General features: G+C 39.5%; 1 protein-coding gene across 1 annotated transcript in view; it reads right to left on the reverse strand.

The window, feature by feature from the left end:
- Mdga2 (MAM domain containing glycosylphosphatidylinositol anchor 2) overlaps positions 1 to 22,869 on the reverse strand; it is a 772,336-nt gene extending 749,467 nt beyond the window's left edge. The window contains exon 1 of the mRNA XM_026391061.2: positions 22,590 to 22,869. Within this exon, the coding sequence (XP_026246846.2) occupies positions 22,590 to 22,869 (280 nt within the window). The remainder of the gene's footprint in view (positions 1 to 22,589) is intronic.
- Positions 22,870 to 25,981: the final 3,112 nt, after the last annotated feature.

The following is a 25,981-nucleotide window of genomic DNA, read 5'->3' on the forward strand; positions in this document are numbered from 1 at the left end:
ATCATAGGAAATGAAATAAAAATCACTGTATCTCCATAATGCTTAAATAAATAAAAAACAATTCAAAATGAGGGCTGAAAAGGTAGAAAGGAGCCACATTTTATATTAATGATAGAAGAGTTTCAAATTTTTGTTCAGAGGAATGGGACATTACAGAATAGTTCTCAAAAGCAGTGGAGTAATAATCTGTTTTTTTCTTAATAATGTGAATTTGATGTATGGATATGTGTATGTAATATGAAGAGGACCTTTGAAATAAGAGAAAGGGAGACTAGTTTAGAGACTAATACATTCACAGAGACAAAATTTTAAAATGGCATGGACCAGAGTGGTGGCAGAGGCATATCCAAGCCCTATTCTGCAGGCCTGATCTACAATAAAATGATGGGCTAGTTTTAGGGGTATGCAGTGTCAGGCATGACTTCCAGATAGATAATGGAACAACTGTGTAGGCCAGGTAACATTAATGAGAAGGGAAGGATGAAGAGAAAAAAAATTATGTGACAGTGAAACTCTGCTTTTAACATATTAACTCTGATACCTTTGAGTGGAAATGTGAAAGAGGCAGTTATACATAGTGGTCTGGAACTCAGAACAAAGACCTGATGTGGAGGATAATTTGAAACTCATCAGAGAGAGATGGCATTTGAATTGTCTAAGGTAAGACTTGCACCATGGGGAACAAAAGGACAAAGACAGAACTCTGAGATTCTTCACATCTGTTGATAAAGGAGTAGAGGATAAACTACTAAAGGACTTAGACAAGCATTATCTGGCAAACATGTTTCTCTTTTAGAAAGCATTATTATTTTCTTTTACCATAAAGTACTACTGAAATGACTCAATGTCTTTTGGAATATGGAAGGTTATTTACAGAAAACTTAAATATGACCAATATTCCACTCATTTATTATTCCTGAGAACAAAATTTTATATAGACCTTATAAATTATTCACAGAGAAACCTGAACTTTCATTATACATACACAACAAGCAATAAAAAATATCAGCTAACACATGAATGTTCTTAAATTTTCTCGAAATGAGACTAACTCCAATGATATAGAAAAAAAAATCACAATGTAATTTTCCTTTATCCTCAAATATTCATTTAGTCAACATTTATAATATTTATATATAATTCTTAAATAGAATTAAACTTTGATTCAAATGTAACAAACTTTTAAAGCTGACATTAAAAATGTTTCCGGATTATATAAATATTTCTCAAGGTAAAACAAGCATTATAAACATTAGCAAGCCAGACAAATAGGTATCGGTAAGAAAACAGTACTTTCCAATTCTTTAATAAATTTTAAAATTGCAAAGATCTGTCCAATATCTCCATATTATAATACATATAATTACAAATATATATACACATATACATATAATTTCTCTATTTTCTCCAGTAATGGATAATTGAAAGTGAAAAGAAAATGTCATTTTTAATCTTTTTTCAAAGGAGAAAAAATTAATAAGGGCTATAATTCAGACTTAGAAATCAAGATTTCAAATTCCCAGAGTTGGCATGTATGGGTAAGAATCTAGCCACACCACAGAGAAGTACCTGAAAGTCTGAGCTAAATTTAGATGACAAGAAAGAAGTGCTCCACAGTGGACTATCTTCTTCATTTCCATCCTCCTAACTTCTAAAACCCAATTCATGGAGCCACTGATGAATAAGACTGCTATCCTGGTAGAACCTCAATATCCAATAAGAATCTAGATGGATAGAAAATGATGTTTACCATAAGGCAACATAAAATTGCCATAGTTAAGGACTGTAAAATATAAAGACCCATTTTCTAAGGAACACAAGAAACTCACGCAAAAAGAATAAGACAGAAGCAATGAACCTTTCAGAATACAATTCATTCATCAAGGGAATATACCATGGAAATAAATAATAGCTCTTTCTGATGTGTTGCTGAGATTTATGACTAACACTGCTTGAGCTTCATGGGATTCTGTGTCTTCCCTAGTGAACTTGGATTGTATACCAGGGAAGGTATATGCAAAAATCTCAGGTGTTTGAGAGGTTGGGCAAAGTAATAATGAAAAGAACTGCAAATTTGGATGGCTAAATATGAAGGTACACATGTATTTGATAAAAACAATGGAGATCTGAAATAGACTCATTATTCGGTGACAAGCAGAATTATACCCAACTTCTCCCTCCCCAAAATATCCATATTCTAATCCCTGGAAATTCTGAATATGTTAAGTTGCTTCGAAAACAGGAATTAAGTTTACTGATGTAATTAAGGTTGCCAATCAGTTGATCTTTAAGGTCTATTTTAAATAGAATACCCTAGATTATCAGGGTAGGCCCGATATACTCATAAGGGTCCTTGAAAGAAGAAAGCAGGAATTAGAGAAAAGTCAAAAAGATATATAAATATGGAAGAAAAACACAGAGAGATGTGATGTTATTTGCTTTGCAGATAGAAAATCACAGGTAACATATATAAGGAAGCCTACAGAAGTTGGGAAGAGGGAGGAATGGCTTCTCCTTTAGAGCCTCCAAAAAAACAGACAGCCCTGCTGACTCATGGATTTTAGTCCAGTAAGACCCCACGTAAGAATTCCTTGATATGTCATGAGCTTTGTAATGTTTTGGACAACCAATAAAAAATAAAATAAAATAAAATAAAAGAATTCCTTCCTGCAGATCCATAAGAGAACTGGTATTGCTTCAAACCACAATATTTGTGGTAATCTATTACAAGCGCAATAGGAAAGTAATACAATCAGCAATTCAAGGTGATACATGACAAAGAGCCTCCTTCTTAATAAATGAAAAGAATCTCATCTCTCCAAAAAACAGAGTTAAAAATATCCATAGGATCAGATACAGAACTTAATTAAAAGAGCAAGCGCTTTCTATACAGTTAAACTCACCTGCAAAGTCAGCTACATCACAGTAATAGACTAACTTTAGAAGCTGTAGAGATCTTGATCATCCAGAAGTCTTGATCATCAAGGTTCCCTAGACTATTTGCCCAAGAAAGCCTCTCCCCTCATGCTACCTTCTTTGCCCTTGCTTGAAGACAAGGTAGATGACTCTTCCCTGCAAGAGGACATAAGCCCCACACAGGATCTGTTACCACCTCCTCTCCTGGCTAACAGATCAATAACTAGGGGAAAGTCATAACCCACTGGGGAAGTGCTGAACTTGCAAAGGAGGCAAAGGGACAGTGGTCTAAAGAGGCCTCAGGACCTGTCCAACATGTCCAAACACAATCAGTAGAATTGCTTTGGGCAGATTCTGAGGATGCTAGATTGACAGAGAATGAACAGAAAGTTGAGTAACGAGAGCTCATTGATGCAAAAACTTCTGCCCAGCAAAATAACACATTTCATTCTTAGAACCTAGCCCCAATTCTTGTACTTTTAGCCAAACTAAGAAACAGGATACAATTACAATCTGATGTATCCGCAACAGTGCTCAGATTACCCAGGAAGAAGAGAGACACTCCGAAGAGATGGAGTTAGCCAATTAGAACCAATAGGAGCAGGAGGAGGAGGTAGGTGATGGACTTTGAGAATGCTGAATTAAGATAGGAAGGGACAGCTGTGTGTGGTGACACACACTTGTAATTCCAGCAGCTCAGGAGACTGAGGCAGGAGGATCTGGAGTTCAAAGCCAGCCTCAGCAACAGTGAGGCACTAAGCAACTCAGTGAGATCCTGTCTTTAAGTAAAATATGAAATAAGGCTGGGGGTGTGGCTTAGTGGTTGAGTGTCCCTGAGTTCAATCCCCAATACCAAAAAAAAAAAAAAAAAAAAAAGATGGGAAGGAACAAAAAATTGGATACCTAAGGTTTTATTTTGATGTGGGAGATACGGGATTTAAGAACACCCTGATGAGGAGTTCTTAAATCCCATATCTCCCACATCAAAATAAAATTATGAAATAACATTACCAGGATAGAATGGTCAGATTTGGTTATAAATTACACCTCTTACTAGTTGAAACAGATGACAGAAATATCATGGCATGTAGGAGACAAGCGGATTGAGAAACAGAAAACATTTTGTTCCTAGAAAGGGGGGTGGATTTGTGCTATTATAGTCACTCTATTACTGATTCTAGTATTAGTCTGTGAAGTATTCATCTATTTTGTTTCCATAATAAAATACCACAGAGTAGGTGGCTTGAATAACAGAAATTTATTTCCTCACAATTCTGAAGATTGGAAGTCCAAGATCAAGGTGCTAGCAGGATTGGTTTCTCCAAAGGCCTCTCACTTCAATGTCCAATTGGCTGTCTTCTCCCTGCGTGCATCCTTGGACTTTTCTCTCTGTGCATACCATCCTGGTGTCTCTCCTCTCCTGATAAAGACACCAATCCCACTGAATTAGAGGAACACACTTACACCCTAATTTAACCTTGATTACTTCCTTAAAGGCTCCACATCCAAAATGAATCATATGGAGGTTTTAACTTAATGGGAAGACATAATTCAGTGCATGACAACCACTTTGGAAAAGAAACATATTATTGGCAAGATGCAGAAATACAGGGCATGACAATGGAGCATTTTAAAATTTTACAAAAGCAAATGGCTACATGGGAAGGGGAGTCAGTCAATATTGTTCTTTATCATGAGGCTCCGTAAAAAATTGGGTTTAATCAGACCAAAGAATGCACTATTATCACAGAGGACTAAGAACGTTTTTAAATATTAAGAGAAGTGGGAATGTTTGAGTATATATACTCCCTAAACCCAATTTTAAAAAATTACCAGCTGACTATATCGGCATCAGTAAGAGGGATCTCCGTATTGCCGAGGCCAGGAATCACAGCAGGAGATGTCAATGCAGGTCTGGATTCCCTGACAGCAGTGGGAATGACAGGATCCCTAAATAATAGAGGTCATTTTAGATTCTATACCAACAGATACAATGTGGGCACAATTATCATAAGAAGGTATACAGTTGAAGTGGCAGCCAGGGTGAGGGACTCTCTAAATTATCTGCAGTCTCATCTGAACTCATTAAGTCTCAAGTTTTTGATTCTATGAATATTTAAAGGAAACCAACACAGATTCATTAAAATATGTTGTATACCATAATTTAGAGCTTTTTTACCCTTCACATTTATTTCCACATATATAAAAGAATTATATATAATATATATTCAAATGCTCTAATCAGATATAATATATAATATATATAATCAGAATTTTATACACATATATATTCAAATGCTCTAATTAGCACCTATTACTTTTCTTTAAAAACACAACATTTATTGCAAAGGTTACCATAAGTGGTGTATCTGTTGCTCAGTTTAAGTTTTTAAAGGTGTCCCATATCTGTGATAATGGGACTTAGCAGTTTAAGACAAGACCACAATTCAGAGACAATACTGCATTCAGAGAGTAATGGGAAGATATTATAACACCTTTAAAGACCTAAATGAGACAGATGTAGTCCCACTATTACCTCCAATTTTTCACCAGTCTTATGGATACAACAGACAGACGGATACTGAAAGTTGAACTAACTATGTCAGTAGCTGGGTTGAAACCATGGAGCCCCAACTGTGGGTGTTTAGCAGGTTGTGGTGTATGTGCTAGAGCAGATTAATACAACTTCAGGTCAGCTGAATTAGTAAAAGCAATCTTGTCATCTCCATCAAGAAGGGGAGTCAGAAGCAGTTTCCATTCACTTGGGATAGGCAGCAATACACATCTACCCTCCTAACCAAGCTTTTGATCACTTTTTGTTGTTGTTCTCTGTCACAAAATAGCCTGGCAGTCTGGAAACTAAACATACTGGATATTATAAAGAACATTACATTCCATTTTATCAAGGACATCCAAAAGGGGACCAGACAAGCAAAAAGGGGCAAGCATTTTGGAAGCACTAGTAAGACACAAGGGCTCACAGGACATAAAATAAATCCTCATCAGTGAATATTTTAGGTCTAAGGCCTGAGTCATGGGAAGACAATGCATCCAAAGGAAAAGACGCACTATTATATCTCACATTACCCATCAATAAGAAGGAAGCATACTCCTTAGCAGGCCTCTTTGGATTCCAGAGAGGACATACCCCATCCTAGGAGTACTTCTCTAACCTATTTACCCTGTGCCACAGAAGGATGCTGGATAGAGATAAGGCCTACAGCAGCGAAATTCTTTATAGGAAGTACACAGGTTCCACTACAGAAACTCAGCAGCTTGGATCTTATGACCCCACAAACTCCATGATACTAGAACTATCTGGTGGGACAATATAGCATCTCGTGTTCATGAGAAGAACCAATAGGAATATCACAGCATAAACTCTGAAGGTTTTTTTTTATCATATGCAAGCCTTTTGCAATAGGGAATTACAAATCATTTGAAAAGCAGTTTATAGCATTCTATTGAGCCCTGCAAATAGGCTATTAAGAGACCATGTTGCCAAAAATATTCATTATGAGCCAGATTATGTTGGCTAATTCATAAGATCAGGCAGGTCCTATATCAGTCCATTATTAGATGAAAGCAGTATATTTGAGACGGAATACAAGTAGAAAGAGAATATGTAGATAAACCATATGCAGAGATGGTCCAGACACTGCATTGACCCTGTGGCACCTACTCACATCCCTCAGCCCATACTCACGACTTATAGGCACTAAGTTCTAACTAGATTCACAGATGGGTTGTGTTGCATGAATAAATGAAAAAAGTACTGCACCTCCGCTGCAGTCCATGAAAGGGTGCCTTCAAAGACAGCAATGAAGGGAAAACCCACCCAAAGATCAGAATTGCTGGGATCACATATTGTGTGTAAGAAGAGGCTGAGGTAAGAATATATAATGCCTCATATGTAAAGCAGTGGACAGCTTGGTTGGTTGTTCATTTGGAGGCCTGAAAAGAGAAACAGCAGAAGACCAGCAACAATAACTCAGGGGAAAAAGCCAAGAAATAGACCTCTTAGAGAATAAGCACAAAGTGGATAGGGCTTATATAACATGTTACTGCCCCCAGAGAGTATCTACTATGAAAGTGGCATGTGGCAGATGGTACTTTCTAAGAAAGGCTGAAACAATTTCTCAGAGTCCACAAGTGCTCTTTAAATGTGAACTTGAAACTATTTCCATCAAGCAATGGGATCTATATACCTTTCTTTTTAACTTGGGTGGACCTTTGCTTCAAACAAAAGAGTACAGTAGAGTTGATACACGTGACTTCCAAAGCACAATCCCAAGAAAATGCTTCCAACTTCTTAAGTCACATGATCTTAGGATCCTGCCATAATGCCTTGGGGAAACCCAAATGATGGGAAGGCCCATTGGAGAGACCATATGCACGTGTTTCACCTTCCAACTCAGTAGACATTCCAGGCATCAGCCAGCATCTTAAGCACCACACATGTGAGTGGTTAAGATGTTAAATGACTCCAGTCTCCTAATATGAAGTCACCATCCAACTTTAAGTATTCCCAGAAATTATGAAGCAAGGTAAGCCATTCTGATCATCCCAGATATGAACTCTTGGCCCACATAATCCATGATAACACAGAGATCCTTTATACCACTAACTTGGGGTGGCTTGTTACAGACTAAGATCATCAGACTGAAGCCATAAATAACTAAGCATACAGAATGACGTGACCAGTTGACATTAGTCAGCTTGCAAACTAACTATTCTAATGCTGGTTCGCTGGTTACAATAAGGACGAAACCACAGTGGAAAGTATGAACATTGTGCCTACACTGAATGGCAAGGCTCCCACTCATCAAGGTTGACCTAGCCAATGCTGCTGCTAAATTTACAACCTGCTACCCACAGGGACCCTGGATACATACCATTTCTAAAGGAGACTAGTCAGCCACTTGGTGGCAACTGAGTACACTGGACTCCATTTATACCTGAAATATAAATTCATCTTGGTTGGAACTGAAACACATTCTGGGTATGGGTTTACCTTACCTGTCTATAAGGCCTCAGTAAACATTTCAAATCAAGGGCTTTTGAAAACATAATCTACCAAAACATTATACAAAGGAATCTGAAGAGAAAAGAAAATGCAGCAATTGATATGTGATCACAGAATCTACTGGTTTTATAATATCACATAGTACTCAAAAGCTGCTGGCCTGACACAATGATAGAAGTTTTTGGAAGGAGCAGCTGATACAGTATCTTGGAGTTGATACCTCAAGTGGACTGGACACTACAACTCCAGGATATGGTACAGCCCTAATTAGCAACCACTCTGTAGAGCTGTGTCCCCAGTAGGTATAGACACAGGTCTAATAGTTAAAAGAGTTGGAAGTACACATGGCCCTCAGTTACCTCCCATTAAGTCAGGGAGAGTATCTGTACTTTCTGGCCCTAGAATTTTAGGCTCTATATGGCCAATATGTCTGGATTCCCAGAGTGAGAACAGTTCCTGCAAGATCACTTGTGCAGTTTGGGCTCCTTTTACAAAAGACAGCAGGGAAAGAAAAGTGTTCCCTTTCGGGCAGGGATCATTATTCCTGATGTTTTGTACAAGTCAGGACCCATTTTATACAATGGGAGCAGGGAGAAGATATAAGCTGCCCAGATGACCCACAATCATATCGACTAGTGCTCCCTTTCCCAATTATGACCAAAAAAAAAAAAATTGACAAAGGCGTCAGCTAACTGTGGCTTGAGAAGACCCCTTCTAGGTCACTCCATCAAGGACTCCATCTCATCCATCAGAGTCACTAGCTGAGAATAAGGAGGATCTAGAAAGGCTACTAGAAAAGGGGTGAGGGGTGAGGGACATGAGTCACAGTTCTGAGACCAGGTACAACAGCAGGTGCTGAATTTCTCCCCACAAACTCTTCTAAGGCTAAGAAGCCTTCTTCTAGCTAATCAATTTTCAGATGAGATAAACACATATAAGCAAGAAAATGTGAGCAGTTAAAGGGTGAAATTTAGAAGATGAGATGCATCATTCAGAACACATTCACTCTCCAATGTTACCTGAAAACTGCTTCCACGCAGTTCCTCCCAGAACCTGCCTTCAACCAAAGGTATTTGTCTTACTCAGAAATACTGTGCCTCCCCGGAGCAGCCTGTGTGTAGTGATTGGTACAAAAGGGAGGAAAAGAAACAATTTTCTCTATTTGGGACATGTCTGCCAATCCATCTTAGCTTCATAGTACCCCATTCACTCAGGTTAGGATTTTGTTGCCATTTTCTCAGTTCACCTTTGCCTTCACTCATCCTGGGCTCTCTCTATACTTCAAAAGCATTTTGGTTTTTGAGAGTACCCACCTGCATGTACACCTTCTCTGAAGAAGCCAATCTATGACACACAGACATTGCATCCTACCATCATCTATCCAACTAATTCTCATGAGCTGGGAGCCTTCTATCATCTCCCAGTGATAAATATAAAACAATTCTTGCCATTCTATTTATTTCTCTGAGCTAAGACTATGGCCAGGCCAACACATGTGCACCTGTCATGCAACTTCAAGTCCAGTCTCCCAGGCCAGAGCACAAGAGTATGTTGGAAGTCTCTTACTAGTTTCATCATTTGCTTTATCAATAACTTCCTATTTGAAGAAAGTCTGAGTCTTTCATTAATAACATGAAAATCACTACAGTGTCATAGTAATTACTGGAAAGAAAAGACCTATGTAATATGAATGAGGAGTAGTCAATAGTTAAGCCACCAGAAAATATTTTTTGATCAAATTCAGAAAAAAAATTTAAGACTATCTAGAATCTTCACTTTTGTCAAAACCAAATATATATAAATGGCATTTTCAGATGTATAAGATATTTCAACTTCTATTTTATTTAAGAATATCTATTCCATATTTTATAAACATTCAATTAAATTACTGTTAATAACTAATATTATAGTTATATAAATCATAAAATATAGATACACTTAAGTCATAGGTATATCATTTTATACCTCAGTGATCAAGTCATTACTCTCCTTCACCCCAAATACAGCATAAATATAAGGCATAATAAAACAAAAAAAAATTGAAAATGGAGCAAGACATAAAAAGGGGGTGTACTATATTTGGTAAGTACTTCCAAACATAGAATTAAAAGTGTGAAAAAGTAGAAACATAAAATCTGTTAAACACTTCTGAACCTGGATTTAACTCATCTTACTTTATTCCTTCACAAATGCTTGCAGTTTAATTTGTAATAATTGCTTACAAAAGACATGAGAGTCACACCACTAGACAATATTATCACAATTTCAATGTGCAAAAAGTCATATCCCACTAGCTTTAAGTATTTGGCTCAGGTATTAAGAAGTCACTGTTTAGAGAAGGAATTCACAAAAGCAATGCTATTCCATGTTTTTAAAATAAGAAGATCTGCCTTTAAAATACAGTATCAAGATAGTTACACTACAGAATTAATGAATTCCCAATTGTGGAATGTGAATGTATAATGAATTTCAGGGCACTGCTCTTGCAGCTAGACTGAATTAAGAGTTAAAGTTCTAAAGAGTCAATTGCCTCTGAATATTTGGGGGTTGGTTATCAGTTAAAGAAAACATCAGCTGCTTAGAAATGCATGGCACTACAGCTGAATATAATACCTTTCCTGTTCTCTCTTGAAATGGTTTCCTATCGAAGCAGTTTCTGTATCAATCACACAATAGCTGGAATGGTACAGGGTTATACTATATGACACAATAACTGCATTCAAAAAGCATAGGAAAAATGACTTTTATAGTAGCAGATCCTGTCGCTAACTGCCTAAAACAAATCACTAAACTGTACTAATTTGTAAGCTTTGAGGTTTGAGGAACTCACTCGCTGGCTAAGAGAAGGGCCGAGCTTGCAATCAACTGTCCTCTTGAACACAACAAGATTTTCAAGAAAAGAAATGCGCTGATATAGTCTCCTCAATTAACTCTGTGCGAAAAATGCTCAAGCAATACCCAGAGGGAGCTCAAGGCAAAAATCAGGCCAAATATGACATTTAACTATCAATCTTTCCAAGGCCAGTGATTGTTAATCAGCCTGGGGGACATAAAGCAGTACACCTGACAGTGGTTATTTTTTATAAGCACATGCCTGATATTTTACATGGAGGAATATAACCATTTCTGCAAAATACATAGTAGAACCATTTCTTCATTTTTATGGGTTACTAATTATGAATAAGGTTAAAATATCTATCAGTCCAAAATACATTATACCAGAGAGAATCCTCAGTATGGGCATTTTAATGCTCAAAACACACACACACACACACACACACACACACACATATATATATATATATGAATCATATCTTTCTATTCCAAGAAAGAAAACTCTAGGTATGAAAAGTGCTGACATTAGCTACCTATATATATTTCTTGGGCAAAAAGGTAAAGTTTATCATCCAAATTGTATTTCAAACATATGCTGTTGAGATAAGTTTTGTACACAGCACAATTGGAGCTTGCTAATTTGTATATTTTAATCATAATAAAGTACTCATATCTTAATATAATTTAAATAATACATATAAGGTGTATAAATAATTATTTGAATATGCATGTCAGATTTGATTCTAAATTAGCTACAAGCACCTGTATGGTAGCTATTTAAACTTTATGAGTTTCAGATTTTGAATCTCTCTCATTCAAAGATGAGATTATGGCATAATGTATAAAATTCTCCTAACAGCTGTGGCATACAGTAGTGATTTGCTAAATGGCAATTAATTTATTAAAATACACTATATCCTATGGTACATTAGTTTTCAGTAAAAAAAAATGATCTCCATAAAAGTCACTTTAATTTGGTTTGTTGGTGTATTTTTGTGCCCATGTGTGAAACACAGATACACTTGATGCACTAAAAACTCACTTGAAAAAGAGAAAGACCATGAAAAAGGCCTGACTAATACAACAGCAGGAATAGTGTTCTCAGTATATAAGTGATGCTGGGCTTCAATGTATATATCACTACAGTGCAGGTCAAAAAATAACTCCACATGGATTGCTGTTATGCAGCTAAGAAAGAGTTCTCCTTCAAATAAAGAAGGAAAGACAAGGAATATGAGTTTCTTACAGCAATATTTTAAACTCATGAACAATACAAACGTGAGTGTATCATAAAAGATATTTTTAAAAAATGAAGGTCAGGTGAGGGCTTACATACCCGGCTGCCAACACTAAATCAGGGTCGGCTTTGCAAGTGAAGCAGGAAATCCTCCCAGTTCCTTGAATTGAACCTAAATAAAGTTCAGCTATCACTCCATGAGACCCATTCTATGAATACATACATATTCATACATATATACTTACATAGTTAAGCCATTTATATTTATGAATACATTCTACAGTAAATATACATACACTCTATATGCAAATACATATTTATAGATTGCCTGTGTGTCTGTGTATCTTCTTTAGCCCTTCTTTGAAACTGGAGACATGGTTAAACATAAAGGTTTCAAAGTACTTCCTGTCATAGCATGCTCAGAGGACAAGGACATTAACAAGTGAATTTCAATGATGACAGACAAATTTTTCAAAATATTAACCAACAAAATATAATGATATTAGAGTTTAACAGCAAAATCACAGTGAGCGGGAAGACGGCTACTGTCAAAGCCAGCTGCTGCAAATGGAGGGATGTGCCAGCGAGGCACAGGAAATAATCAGAATGAGCAGCCTCTGAGTAACAAGGCAGATTATTTCAGGTCACAGCCCACTGGGAATCATTCTTGTCTTAGGGAAAGACTGGGAGGTTCCCAGACCCTTGTTTTCACAGTGGTGATATCATTATATAACTGACAACCCCATAGGAATAGGTCATAACGGAGAAGAGATGCCATTTCATCAAAACATTTTTAGATGAATCCATGATTAACCAAAGATTGAGCTTTGATTAATTATGGACTCAGATGAAAAACTTTAGAATAAATATAGCAGCTTTGATACAAGGAAAGGAGGCAGGTGGACCAGATCAGTGTGAAACATGAACCAAAAGAAAAATAACTACAAGGATAAGGCAGAATCACAATAATGGTCTAGAGTAAGTCATGAAAAGCAAAGAACCAATACAGAAACAGAATAAAAATATTAACTTTATTGGTTCTTGATAATAGCTTCATAAATTCTGAGGTGCTGAGGTTAAGACTGAAAATGAACACCCAAACTACATGGCTGTTCTATCTGGACATGTTATAGGGTCTACTGTACGCTCAAGGTTACCTGTTTAAACAAAGTCAATTTTGTTCATTCCATAAAATGGAGACATTCTTCTCAATTAATCTTGTCATCTGTTCACAGTCCTGAGTAAGATCACGTGGTTTGATTAAAGGTATACCTGATCCACAAGCACAACCAATAAACAGCTAATATCCTGACATTTTTTGAATATGAACATGAATTATAGAAATGAACTCTTTCATTCTCAAAAAGTAGAAAGTGTTTTCCAAAGATTATTAAAATGTAGCATATATATAATGCTCTCTTATGTATATGGATGTCACAGTTTAACACTGAATGAGGACCCAGCATTTTCAATTAATTCTTAGCTTAAAAAGATTTTTAAATGAGTAGGTGGGAAACAGTAATTTTGTTCACTGTAAGATCAAAAAACCGATGTTACACAATAAATTTATGATGATCTCATTTAATTATTTTTCCTTATTTTCTGCTTTTATTTGTAAAGTACAACTAAGTATTCTTACAAATATATTCCCGTTTTTCTCATCCAAATGACTTGTTTTTATATACTTCTACTTTTCAATTAGTCTCAGGATAGAGGATATCAAGAATATTGTTGCTTCTTGATATACAAATATTTATCCATATATTTCAACACACATGTATACTTACATAAGCATAAATTTACCCATGACCATAATCTTGTGTTACAATAATGTTCTTTGGAGCTCTCAAATGAGGGAGAATACCAGCTTCCTGCTGACCCGCACTATTAAGGGGCAGGAGAAATCCTTGGATCATGTGGTTTGAGTGCTGGCAGCTAGCTCTTTCAGAAGCAATGTCAACTAAATGTGCATACAAAATACAATTCCAGAGAGAAGTTTCATGCACCTACTAATGCTTTATACAGTGTTTAAAAACACACCTCCTGAGTCATTTTCTGCTAGACCGACACACTGGATATTATTTCCAGAGAAAATTGTTCATGCTCTTTGTTACTTTGTAGTCCTTCATTCTGTTCTATAAACTAAAATGGCAATTCCATTGTGCATTTCACTTTCTGGAGCATCTGAGCATAACTTTTTAAGAAGAGAGGATCTCTCCATGCTCTTCCTCCTCAATCTCAGGTATAAAAATGCAGACACACTTTTAAAACTTTTGCTATTTCTTACATTTCCTCTCTACATCGGCCCGCTATTCTAAAAGTTTACTAGATTTAGAAACTGGGGTACAGGGATTAAGGTTTTGCCTGGGAAAACACAGTAAAGTAGCTGCTGAACAAGAAGAAAACCCAACTTACCCGGCTGTTTCCAGCTGCACAGGCAGGGGAATAAAAAACCACAATGAAAGCATATACCTGTCTTTTCAAGGGGGCAGTGCATTCATCTTAGTGGCCGTGCCTTTGCAAAGAACAACATGATGTTTTAAGTCATTCTGGACACATGCTCTGCTGCTTCTAAGCAGCACTTCTTCTTAGCACTCTAAAACTTTGGAAAGTTTTCTACTTTTAACTCCAAAAGGAGCCTCCATGCAGTTTCAAGTTTGCCAAATCCATATGGATATGGGGCCGATTCAGTATCTCACAGATTGAGACACTATCCTCTCTGCTAAACAACAGGTCAGTCGGCTTCCTGCTGGATACACACCAACTCAGAATATTGGTGGACATAAATATAGGAGCAAGTTCCCAAATATCAAAGAATCACATATCTGCCAGCTATTTCAAGCTTCCTCTATCTATCTCTATCTCTAATAGCAACTGTAATTGCCCTCTCTTACTTAGGCACGAACATTTGTATATTTCCTACAGAGCCCTATTTTATTTGTTTCCACTTGATTTTATCTCCTTAATCAACTTCTAAGTCTTAGAGTTTATAGTCCTTACTGTATAGCTACATGAATCATACAAAGCAGCTATGTAATAATTTGTTGATTTTCAGTTACTCAACTTTAACATTTAATTTGTGTAAAATCCCCTCTGGTAACAATATCTGGATAGCAGCATGTCTTCCTCAAGTATTTTCTATCCTTCATTGTAGCCTTGTAGTGAGAAGGCCACAGGAGGAACGGTGTGGACTGCAGGTACAGCTAGGAGCAAAAAACAGAAGGCCCTAATGTTTAATCTGTGCCACATTCCCAAATCATACAATTAATCATCAGGAAAAATTATCCGGTCTCAGTAACCACAAGTTCTACTTAAGAGCTCCACATACCTTCATCTTTCCCTTCGGAAGACCAGAAAAATCTCCCTGAAGATGTCCTTCAGCCAGACAACAGGCATTTTTCTTTCTTACTCTGATGCACTTGAGCAAAGTTCTAGTTACATCAGAAAATAAAATATGATTTTGCTGTTTTGCCATTGCTTAAAGGGCAGATGCATTTTTCTTCCACTTGCTTCTTTCAGATCTCAGTTGCCTTATGTGTTGTCCAGTAGGACTCTGGGACACTAGCTGTGAACCAACCCTTTCTCTTGAGGCAGATGTGTTTACCTTTCCATGATACCTCTCAATTATCTGATTTTCCTCTATTCTCATTACAACAAAGTAAGACAAAAAGTATACTGCTTACAGATATGGTCAAGTATATCACATACTTGACCCTATCTAGCAACAACACAACTCCTTAATATATAGACTTGGCCAAAAACAAACTGATGTCCCTTATTCTTTAATTTTTTTTTTGTAGTTGTAGATGGACAGCATGACTTTATTCATTTTTATTTGGTCAAAGGATGGAAACCAGTGCCAATGTTTCACATGTGCTAGGCAAGAGCTTGGCCACTGAGCTACAACCCCAGCCCCGCCCCCATTGTTGTGCAAAGTTATAGAGGTAGCATACTAAAAGTCAAAGACAATAAGTTACAAGATAAAATTTCTAATATCTTTCATCCTACCATAAGATGTGTTCAATAATAAACTTACAGGAAATGTGTGGTAGTCAAAAGGTATGTACCTAATAGTTGAAGTTTTCTTCTGTGATTATAAACTCCTAGAGAATATATGATTCAAATGATGAAATGGAAATCATCTTTTTTACTCAATTCAATCGGTGACATCAACAGGAAGGGAAATAGTATTTTAAAATATAAGATTAGAAATGACATAGTGTCTTGGAACAGTAGCAAGAAACTGATATAAAAAAGATCTTGCATGAGATTGGTGAAGGGTAGGATAATAAGGAAAGAAAATAGATCTGTACTGGTATAAACCAGAAAATAAATGAGTACCCCAACAATAGAACATGAGAGCTTTCAGTAATTTGAAAAAAATCCAATGAATGTGCCTGGACTCTACAAAAAAGATATTTCACATACAGCATAAGACCTCCAACTGCCTGGCATAATGGTAAAACCATTGTATCTTAAATTAGTGGGATAATTTAATGATATTTTAAAGTCTCTTCTCATAACTTTATGATTTGGCAGGGTCAAAAGTTTATTAATTGGATTTGAAAATAAAAATAGGACACGGTTCTCTATGAATGCAATCATTTATTCAGCCTTCTCTAATATATTTACATTGACAGTCACTGAAGCAAAGAAATGAAATTTCATTCTGTGGGACTATTCAGTTAATAGCAATTATAATGAAGCTAAAAATGCTCACCTATTCATACTTGAAATACATTCAATATAATACTTTGCATATCCTTGCAAAATACCCAACAAGGAGAGTAAGGAAGATCTTCCCCAATTTAACCTGAAGCAAATAGCACAACTTTACCTGCCAAAGACCACAAGCTCTGAAGTTCAATTCTATATTGAGGCTAGCATACCTGGCTCATTGCAGTTGCCTTTATGGGTCACAAGCCTTAAACTCAACTTCTGGAAGTCTCTTCGCAAACCTCCAAGACAAAGCCAGAAAATATGAGGGATGAATCACCTGTATACCTGGAAAGCAACCCTAGACCACAGTTCCTAGCATGGTCTTAGTAAGACATAAACTGAACCCATGAGACACATGCTATAGTTGCCTCCTCATAGGCTCTACCCAAATCACATTAAAACAACACATTTTTGTAAAGAATACAAAGCACCCTCTTGCAGAAAATTTTGTTGGCACCCTGCCTCTCGAGAAATGTGTAAGGTGGTCCAGAAACTGTAAAACAAAAATCATTATAATGACACAGTACAAATATGAAGAATCAGATTCAGAGACAATATAATTAATCAAAGAAAGTAAGAAAATGAAAAAATGCCTCTGTAGAATTTCTTCTGTAGTATCTACTCATCAAAATTATTTAATCTCTAAACCTTTACCTCTGCCTAATTGTCAGAACCCTGGCACCATCACTGCTTTATTCACTTTAAATGATTCTTTGGCCTTGACATATAACCTCCTCAGTCTAAAGTACTTATGATCAAATTTAGGGGCTTCCCTAGGGAATTTTAGGACATGAGCCAGTAACACGGAATAAAATAAACTGCCGATTTTGCATGTGAAAATATGTATAACTAGCAAGAACCAACTTGAATGGACAAAAAATAATAACAAAATTCAGTGGGCAGCTCAAGTGGCCAAGGAGGGTGCAATATAACCCTGTCTGTTTGGATGTAGGGACAGTGAGGTGTGGGAAGAGAGGTCAGAGCTTATTTGTATAACAAAGCTTCACATTGTTTTTAGCAGTGTTTATTGAAGTCATCTCCTCCTCCTCTTTGGGCTTATGCCCTAAAGATGATTCATTTAAAAGCAGTATCCTGTCTCAAGGCTTTGCAAACCCAAACTGGACAAAATCCCCAACAATGGATCCAGAGATGACTTTGCTATATTGGTGGCAAAATCCTGAGACTGGCCATGATGGCCCACTGACCTTTGATAGTAACTTTATCCTGCCATCAAAGACAATCTGTCAAACAAATTCAACCCACCCACAGTCTGAAATTTCTTTGAGATCCTTCCGATCTCACTTATCTCCTTGTTCTCAATTCCACCAAGCCTTTCTGTCCAGCTACTGAGTAGGGTGTCATGCTTAAATTGTGGGAGATTTATTGATGTTATTGGAATTAATAAAGATTGCTTATGCGTCAAACACGTGTTTGATAAAATTTCTCTATATGTTCCTTCTAATATATATACTGGAAGCAATTTTGAACAGCATATTAACTATTTCAGGGTATCAAGTAATTGTTTGGTTTGTTTCCCACAAAAACTATCCAGACTTGGAGTTTTATTTTGTTTTTCATTTGTAGTGAGGATTTTCTTTGCTACTGTAATCAGAAGGTTTTAGTAACAGCCTTGGACATTAAGAACACAATGACCAGAAATGAAAATACAGTACAGATCAGTGGAATTTTTCCTTTTTTTTTTTGGAAGCCAACTGAACAGTTTACAGGAAGTATGATTTTTAATTTTAAGTTATTATCAACATTACCTCTAGAATACACAATTTAGCAGTCCAAACAATTTAATAACAAATAATGAAGGAAAATTTTGATATCAGTAAAATACTTCAGATCACTAAGAATATAAACTGGAGTTTGTATTCTTATCCTTGATGCTATGTCTAATTTGTTATCATAAATAAAATGCAATGTGAGTGCAGCAAATTAATAAGACCAGAAATGCTTGTTTTATGACTTTTGGTTTTCAGTTGTGTTTAAACCAAAAGAAATTCCAAGCAAAACTTGAAATTTATAAGAGTATTTTTGGAAAATTCTTAATGTAAATAACTTTTTTAAAATTCAAGGAGGAAGAATCTATTGCTTAACATGAACTTAGCCAGGTATACTGGTGCAGGCTGAAATCCTAGTAACTCACAAGGCGAGGCAGGAGGATCACAAGTTCAAGGCCATCCTGGGCAAATTAGCAAGGCCCTGTCTAAAAATAATGATAAAATAAAAAGATTAGAGATGTAGCTTAGTGATTAAATGTTGTGAGGTTTAATCTCCAAGTATCAGGAAAAAAATTAAAAAGAACATGATTTTTTATGTTGCTCTATTATGAAGAGATTTTTGCAATCCCTCCGAAATGTTTTCAAATAATTATTATTACTGCAATATCACATCTGAAATGAAATATGTAAGGAATATACAGAACAAATCCAATTTTCAAAAAGTATGACATCAGAATTATTGTTGGATAGGCAGTTAAAGGACAATCTCTTTTACCAACTGCTACATCATATATAAATGTAAGCCATCATATGGTTAGATTGCTAAATAATATCCAAGAAAAATGAAAAAAAAATTCCTTGCTATAACAGAAACTTTTACATTTAAGTGCTGCTCATAATTCCTAAACTGATTGAGCACAACAGGAATATTATATTGACAATATAATCCACATGTTTATATAAATATTTTAAATTTACTAAAAATTAAAATATGAATTTCATGTTCAGAGTTAGTCAGCCAGGAAGTAAAAGAGTAAGGAATTGCCTAAGTTACCTAGAAATTACTTTTTATGTCCTTTTGAACCTACCTAAAGTATTGTTAAGAAATAATGTTTTGTAGTATAGTATAAGTTTTACATATGACAAATATGGGCAAATAAAGGATAAAACTTTTATACTAGCCAATTTACTATCCAGGTATTTGAAGTTTCTGTTTAAAATTGCTTTATTTTAAAATTAATCATTTATGAAGATCTTCATATAAGATGTTCAAAAACCATTTTCTAACCTAAAACTAAATTTTATGTCTGTGTTTTTTACAATTGATCTTTTTTAACTAAAAAAAAAAGCAACTGCTCTCTCCCTATAAATTCTCCCATAAATAAAAAAAAAATAAAACCACTCTGGATTAAGAAAGGTAATGATTTACAATGTCAAGGCAGTGAAAGTTTAAGTCCATGTTAAGGGTTTCCAGACTTTAGAGTGCATCTTGATCATCACCACAGGTGATAAACTGGCATTGCTCAGTAGCACACTCTGAATTTCTGATGTAAAAAGTCTAGAAGAGGTCCTTAAATTAGTACTTCTAACAAGCTCCGAGATAATGCTGATGCTGAAGATTCCAGGCCACAGTTTAAGAATCTAACAACTGTGATATGTAAAACAAATTTGAAAAGAAATATATAAATGAATTTTTAGCCCACCTAATATCGGTAACATTTATGATGGCCAGGGAAGGTGATTAATATTTTTTTTCACAAAGCCAATTCTATTCCTAGTTATATGACTAATAACCACATCAATATTAAAACAAAGACCACCACCTTACTCATAATCACCAGTTCAGTTGTGGAACTACCTTCTCCTTTATTGTTAAGTGACACAGGCTCAAGAGTATGTTAATGAAATTGATTTCAATTTATGTCCACTACTGGACCTTATGAGTTCCCACTGCCCAAAAGGAGATTTATCAAGACAAACAATCTAACCAAAAGTTACAGGAAAATGGTACCATTCCCTTCTAATCCTTGCAGTTGCAGCCACCTTTGCAGTATTCCACCCCTTCCCATATTTTGTCACTTCTTGTTAACCCTCTACACACACACACACACACACACACACACAGAGAGAGAGAGAGAGCGAGAGAGAGAGAGAGAGAGAGAGAGAGAGAGAGAGAGAGAGAGAGAGAGAGAATTTTAAAAGCAAAACAAACTCCTTTTAGCTAGGATGATCTGAACCAGTGCGAGAGAAATGTAAACCTGGACATGGATGAGAGGGATTCAGGCTTCCCAAGACCAAGGAATAGCCCACTGAGAAGGCTTTATCACCAACAATCCTCATCCCAAGAATACCAGCCTCTTACAGCTGTTCAGAGGACAAGAGTCCAGCAGAGTCACAAGAGCACTAAATGAATTTCTCTTCTCTTCAAGTCCCACCGCCTGCCTCCAGTCAATCTTTGAGGAGACTGAGCGTCTGGCTCCCGCACTCAAGTACCACAAAACACACACACCCACCACCATTACCGCTGCTACAACCGCCGCTGCTGTCAGGCAAGTCCTCTCATTTGGGAAGGTGGGGGAGGGGCCACGAAACTAAGATGCCTAGAGGAGGCAGAAAGTGAAGGTTTCTAGACCCAAGCCAAGGAGGGAACCTAGAAAGAAGGCAGGAAAGAGGAGTAGCAGATGGAGCACTGGAGGGACCCGAGCTCTCTGCAGCAGACCACCCCTTTCCACTCGCCAGCACTGCTCAGCCCAGGACGTAACGCACAGGAATGCTCACCCGCATTCCTCCTCAAACATCCGCCCACTCTGCACTACGTGTTATCAGAGAGTTTGAGGACTCAAGGTCCACTTGCACCCATGACCATTCCGCAGTCAGTTCTAGGGTCTGCGGGGAAAACTCTGACACTTCCGCAAATACTCCTGCCTTTTGGCCCTGAGGCAGTTATTGACCTAGCCCTGCACTGCTGGAATCTAAACCCCAGAGTGAAACCAAAGATAATGTGGGCTTCATTTCCAGCACACATTCCATGGGTATTGAAGCAGGGTCGGGAGCTGTGGGCGAGTCTTAGCCTGCTATCCTCCATAGGGCTGCCCCTTAACCTTAACCTCATACCAGAACTTGAGGACATAAAAGTTCTTTTTCTCTGGGGCACCGCCTGCTTGTCCCAGGAGAGGACTTACATTTTAGCCCATTACTAGCCTGTGTGTGTGACTGTATGTGTGTGTGTGTGTGTGTGTGTGTGTGTGCGTGCGTGCGTGCGTGTGTGTGTGTGTGTGTGTTTTCAATGCCGAAAGCCAAGAGTGCCAACTGCTGACAGGCAAAGGAACCTGAATTTGCTTCTGAGGACTTCAAAACCTTCCAATTAACAAGCTCACGCTTGTTATGTCCTAACCCTTCCAGATCTGGGTTTTCTGGGGAAGAGCTGAGATAGTGTTCTGGTTACAGAGAGCTGATGTCCTGCCCTGGAGCGGAGACTCGCGGACTTGGTTCATTCATGCATTTGCTCATCCATTCACACAAACATGTCCCTTAATTGTGTCTGGCACTGAGAATCTTGCCTGCTATTTCCCCTCCCCAAGTCAGTGCTCATGGCAACGGCTGGTGCAGAACGCAACTCAACTGTCACCCCACTTCCTGAGCCGGAAAATCAAGTCATGTAGGCATTCACAGAAAAAAGAAAAAGGTGGAGAGAAGGAGGAGGCGGGAGGGGGTGGGGGGCGGAGAGGGGTGGGGAGACTTACGGGGGTCACATTCTAAGCTTCCCTTCGGGGGAAACCGCGGCAACGACACCGCGGCATGCAAGGAGCCAAAGCATTATTAAATAGAAGACTGCTAGAGCTCATGTCCCCCGCGGGGATAAATCAAGTGCAAAGATACTCAAACGCTGAAGTGCGATGTTGCCGGCTGGACCCAACTCTGAGCCCCGAGTCGAGGCGCCGGGGGAGCCGCTGGCAGCCCAATCCGCAGCGCGCTCGCTGCCTCCTTATCGCTCCCAATAACGTGATGAAGTGTAAATCAAATGCCACGCCGGGAGGGGCCCTGGAACGGCGCGAGTCGTGCATTTTAGCTCACCAGCCTATCTTGCCCAAGAATCACAAGGTCACGATAGCGTCGCGATTCCACTCACCGTACACTCCTTGGCCAGAGATCCCCTCCAGGAGGACTGTCAGCAGCCACACGAGACCGTACACTAAATCCATCTTCACGTGAACATGAACATATCCAGCCCAGGGGGGATGCAGTGGGACCTTCCGGAGGCCGGCGGCCAGCCAGGCGCGCTCCACTCGCGTCCGGGCCGAGCCGAGGTGCCCGGGAACCGCTCGCCGAAGGAAGCAGCGCGGTCCGTCCGTCCTTCCCAGGCGGCGGCCGCGAGCGGAGCGCAGGAGCCCAGCACACCCCACACTCATACACACACACACACACACACACACACAAACACAATACCCTGACACACACGCACGCCGCTCTCACACCGGGCGCCTGAGAAAATCGCAGACGCCGGGGAGGAGCAGGGGGCGGTGATGGGAAGGGGAGCCGCGAGGCGAAGTGTTCTTCAGGGAAGCGGGCTCCAGTCTCCGCAGCGCCGGCAGCGGCGGAGCGCTGGGTTGGCGGCAGGCGCGGGCAGGGGGCCCGGGGTACCGCGCAGTGGAGCCTGGCTTGGACAGCTGAGGAGCAGGAAGTGGCCTCTGACCCCGGGCACCAAGCAGGGCTATCTCGCCTGGGTTCTCCTTTACAAAGTAACTCGCGAAGGTCCCCAGAGGAGCGTCAAGCGGCGGCAGCGGCCCGCCCGCCTGCAGTCCGGAGCCCCCAGCCCTGCTGTCTTGCCTTTCCCCATTCCATCAGTTGCCATTGCAACGCCAATCCTGTTACACGATACAGACTTGCATTGCCGAACCCGGAGAGGAGGAAGAGGAGGAGGAAGAAGAGGAGGGAAACGGGGGTGGGGAGGAGGGAAAGGGAGGAGGGGAGAGAAGAGGGGTCCAACAGGGAGCGGAGTGTGCGTCTGGAGCTCCACCAGGCACCAGCCTCAGCCGCTACCGCCACCGCCACTGTTCTCCAAGATAGCCTTTAGCGCCCCGCCAGCGAAGAGGGTGCTCTGGCCGGCCGCACCAATTCCAGGAGCCGAAAGCAGAGTCCAGGCAATGCCACTTGCAAGAGAGGGAGAATGTCAAGCACAGAACCGATCCGCACACACGTCTACGCGTGCCCACCGGCACTGCGCGCGTCCTCTTCGCTTCCGCGCCGCCCCCGTCAGGTGGAGGGGGTGGGGGCGGTCGGGACAAGCGGGAGTTTAGGGGAGGGAGCCGCAGAAGGGGTTCCCCGCCTGGGCTAATGTAGTGCTGGCATCCAGAGGTGAACGCGGGAGCGGCCGCCTGCGGAGGGCACCAGGCTGCGTGGCCGCCGCTCGGGCGGTAGCTGCGGCAGAGGTGCCGGGCTGGGCGGCGAGCGCCCGGGGCCGACGATGGCCGGAATCCCTGGGTTTGCGCGGGGGTGCGCGCCGCGGAGGCGAAAAGAGGGAGGAGGCGGAGGGCGAAGCGGCGAACGGAGCGCAGGCGGACGGGCTGCCGGGGAGGAAGGCTGTGTGTGGTCACGTTGTGCGCTACGTGCTGAGAGCGCGAGCTGGTAGCCGCAGCCCGGCGACGTCAAAGCTGGGTGCGCGGCTCTGCCGCCTTCCTCCGTGCCTCCTCCGCTCCTCCTTCGCTCTGCTTTCTTGTATCAGCGGAGGAGCTCATCTGTATGGACAGCGCCGGGCGGTTCTGCGAGGCCAGTGGCGTCCGGCCTCCAGCCCACTCTGCCGAGGCCCTTCCCGGGCTCTCGCGGAGCTGCGTGGGGGCGAGTGCCTGTTATTTATTTCTGATGCTGCTGTTTGCGTTTGCACGCGGAAGGGCCAGCTACCACCTTAGACTCCCGGTAATTACAGGACACACTATCCCCTCCCCGCAGCCCAAGGTCTTCTAGTATCGGTTCTGCTTGGCTAGAGGGCAGAACAGGCCACAGCACTTGGAAGTGGCATCGTTTATTTCTCATTTCTATCTTTTTTTAAATGTGTTTTTTATGGACGTGACAACGGATGAAGGCTCGTGGTGGGGGGTGGGACACTAGGAGTTCAGAGATTAGTTTATTTTATATGTACTGTCTCTTAAAGTTAACTGCTTGGAAAATATTTTCCCTTTTGTGAAAGACAGGGCTTTCATTGAAGCAGAGCTAACTTGAGGAGCTTAAAAAATTCATGGTTACACAAGGATTACAAAATTCAAAGCATCTTTAATTTACATAAGAACAGGTCTAAAACTCCTTCACTAAAAAACGAGGGAAAATCTAGGAACATTGGAGGGGCTGTAATTTGTTTCTTTAATCAAAATAATTAGTGTTTATGCAATTCACTTTGTTGAATATAATTCAGAGAAGGGCAGTGACTGACAAAGTTTAAAACGTGCATTTATACATGTGTTACAAAAGTAAATACTATGAAAAATCTGAACACAGTATTCATTTCTGGGTCCCCATAACAGATTGCTATAGCACACTGCAGGTCCCTCTCTTCATACTCTGCTTCTGCTGGAGGGAAGGGACCCCAAGCACTAGAAAATGAATGCCCCTCCTTTTTCCACCCAGGTTCCTTTTCTCACTTAAGTGAATTGTGCATATTATTTTTATAAGGTGTGAGCTTGTGCTTACCTTCTAGGTTTGCAAGATGTGAGCAACCAAGAAATTTGAAAGGGTCCCAGAGGATGCCTCTCACAGCTTTGAGGACCCCTTATTTATGAGATTCCACTTTCACTAGATGGCATGAAGTATCTCTAGAAGCAAAATTCAATGTAAGGCATTTCTGAAGGGAAATGACTGAAGCTGGCTTAGTGGTCACCTGTAGGGAAAATTTGTCTTATGATTCTGCCTTTTATAAGTAGATCATTCCTGCACACTGCAGCACAGCAGCTTCATGAGCCACTTAACTGCAACTACTCTCTCAGATGGGAGCTCCGTACTTTACCTCTATATTTTTACTGTCCTTTTCAACTCTTAGTTATGAAATCATAGATTCTTTTGAGTGTTTTCAATACTCTAGCTTGGAATATTTTATCATCCCCCAAAAGCCAGTGTATAATTTTAACAAAGGAACCCAGACAAAGTAAGTATACCTAATGTAAATTACTCTTTTTAAATGTTTTCATTAGTGTAGTATAGTTATACCCAACATTGGAATTCATTTTTACTTAATCATACATGCATGAAATATAATTTGTTCCATTTCAGTCCTTAGTACTTTCTCTTCTTCTCCCCTCCTCCTTCCTCTGTGCCCCTTCCTTTACTCTACTGGTCTTCCTTCTATTTATTTACAGCTCTTTTTTTTTTTAAAAAATCAGTGCTTTAGAGATACAAATAGAGGTGAAATTATTTGTGGTATATACCTAGCATAATTTGTTCAATTTCATTTCACAGTTCCTGCATTTTCCCAACCCTCAATTCTCCATTTTCCTTCCCCCTCAATCCCTTTCCTCTACTCCACTGAACTTTCTT

The sequence above is a fragment of the Urocitellus parryii genome, chromosome 6 (genome assembly GCF_045843805.1).
Source record: "Urocitellus parryii isolate mUroPar1 chromosome 6, mUroPar1.hap1, whole genome shotgun sequence".
Taxonomy (NCBI): Eukaryota; Metazoa; Chordata; class Mammalia; order Rodentia; family Sciuridae; genus Urocitellus; species Urocitellus parryii.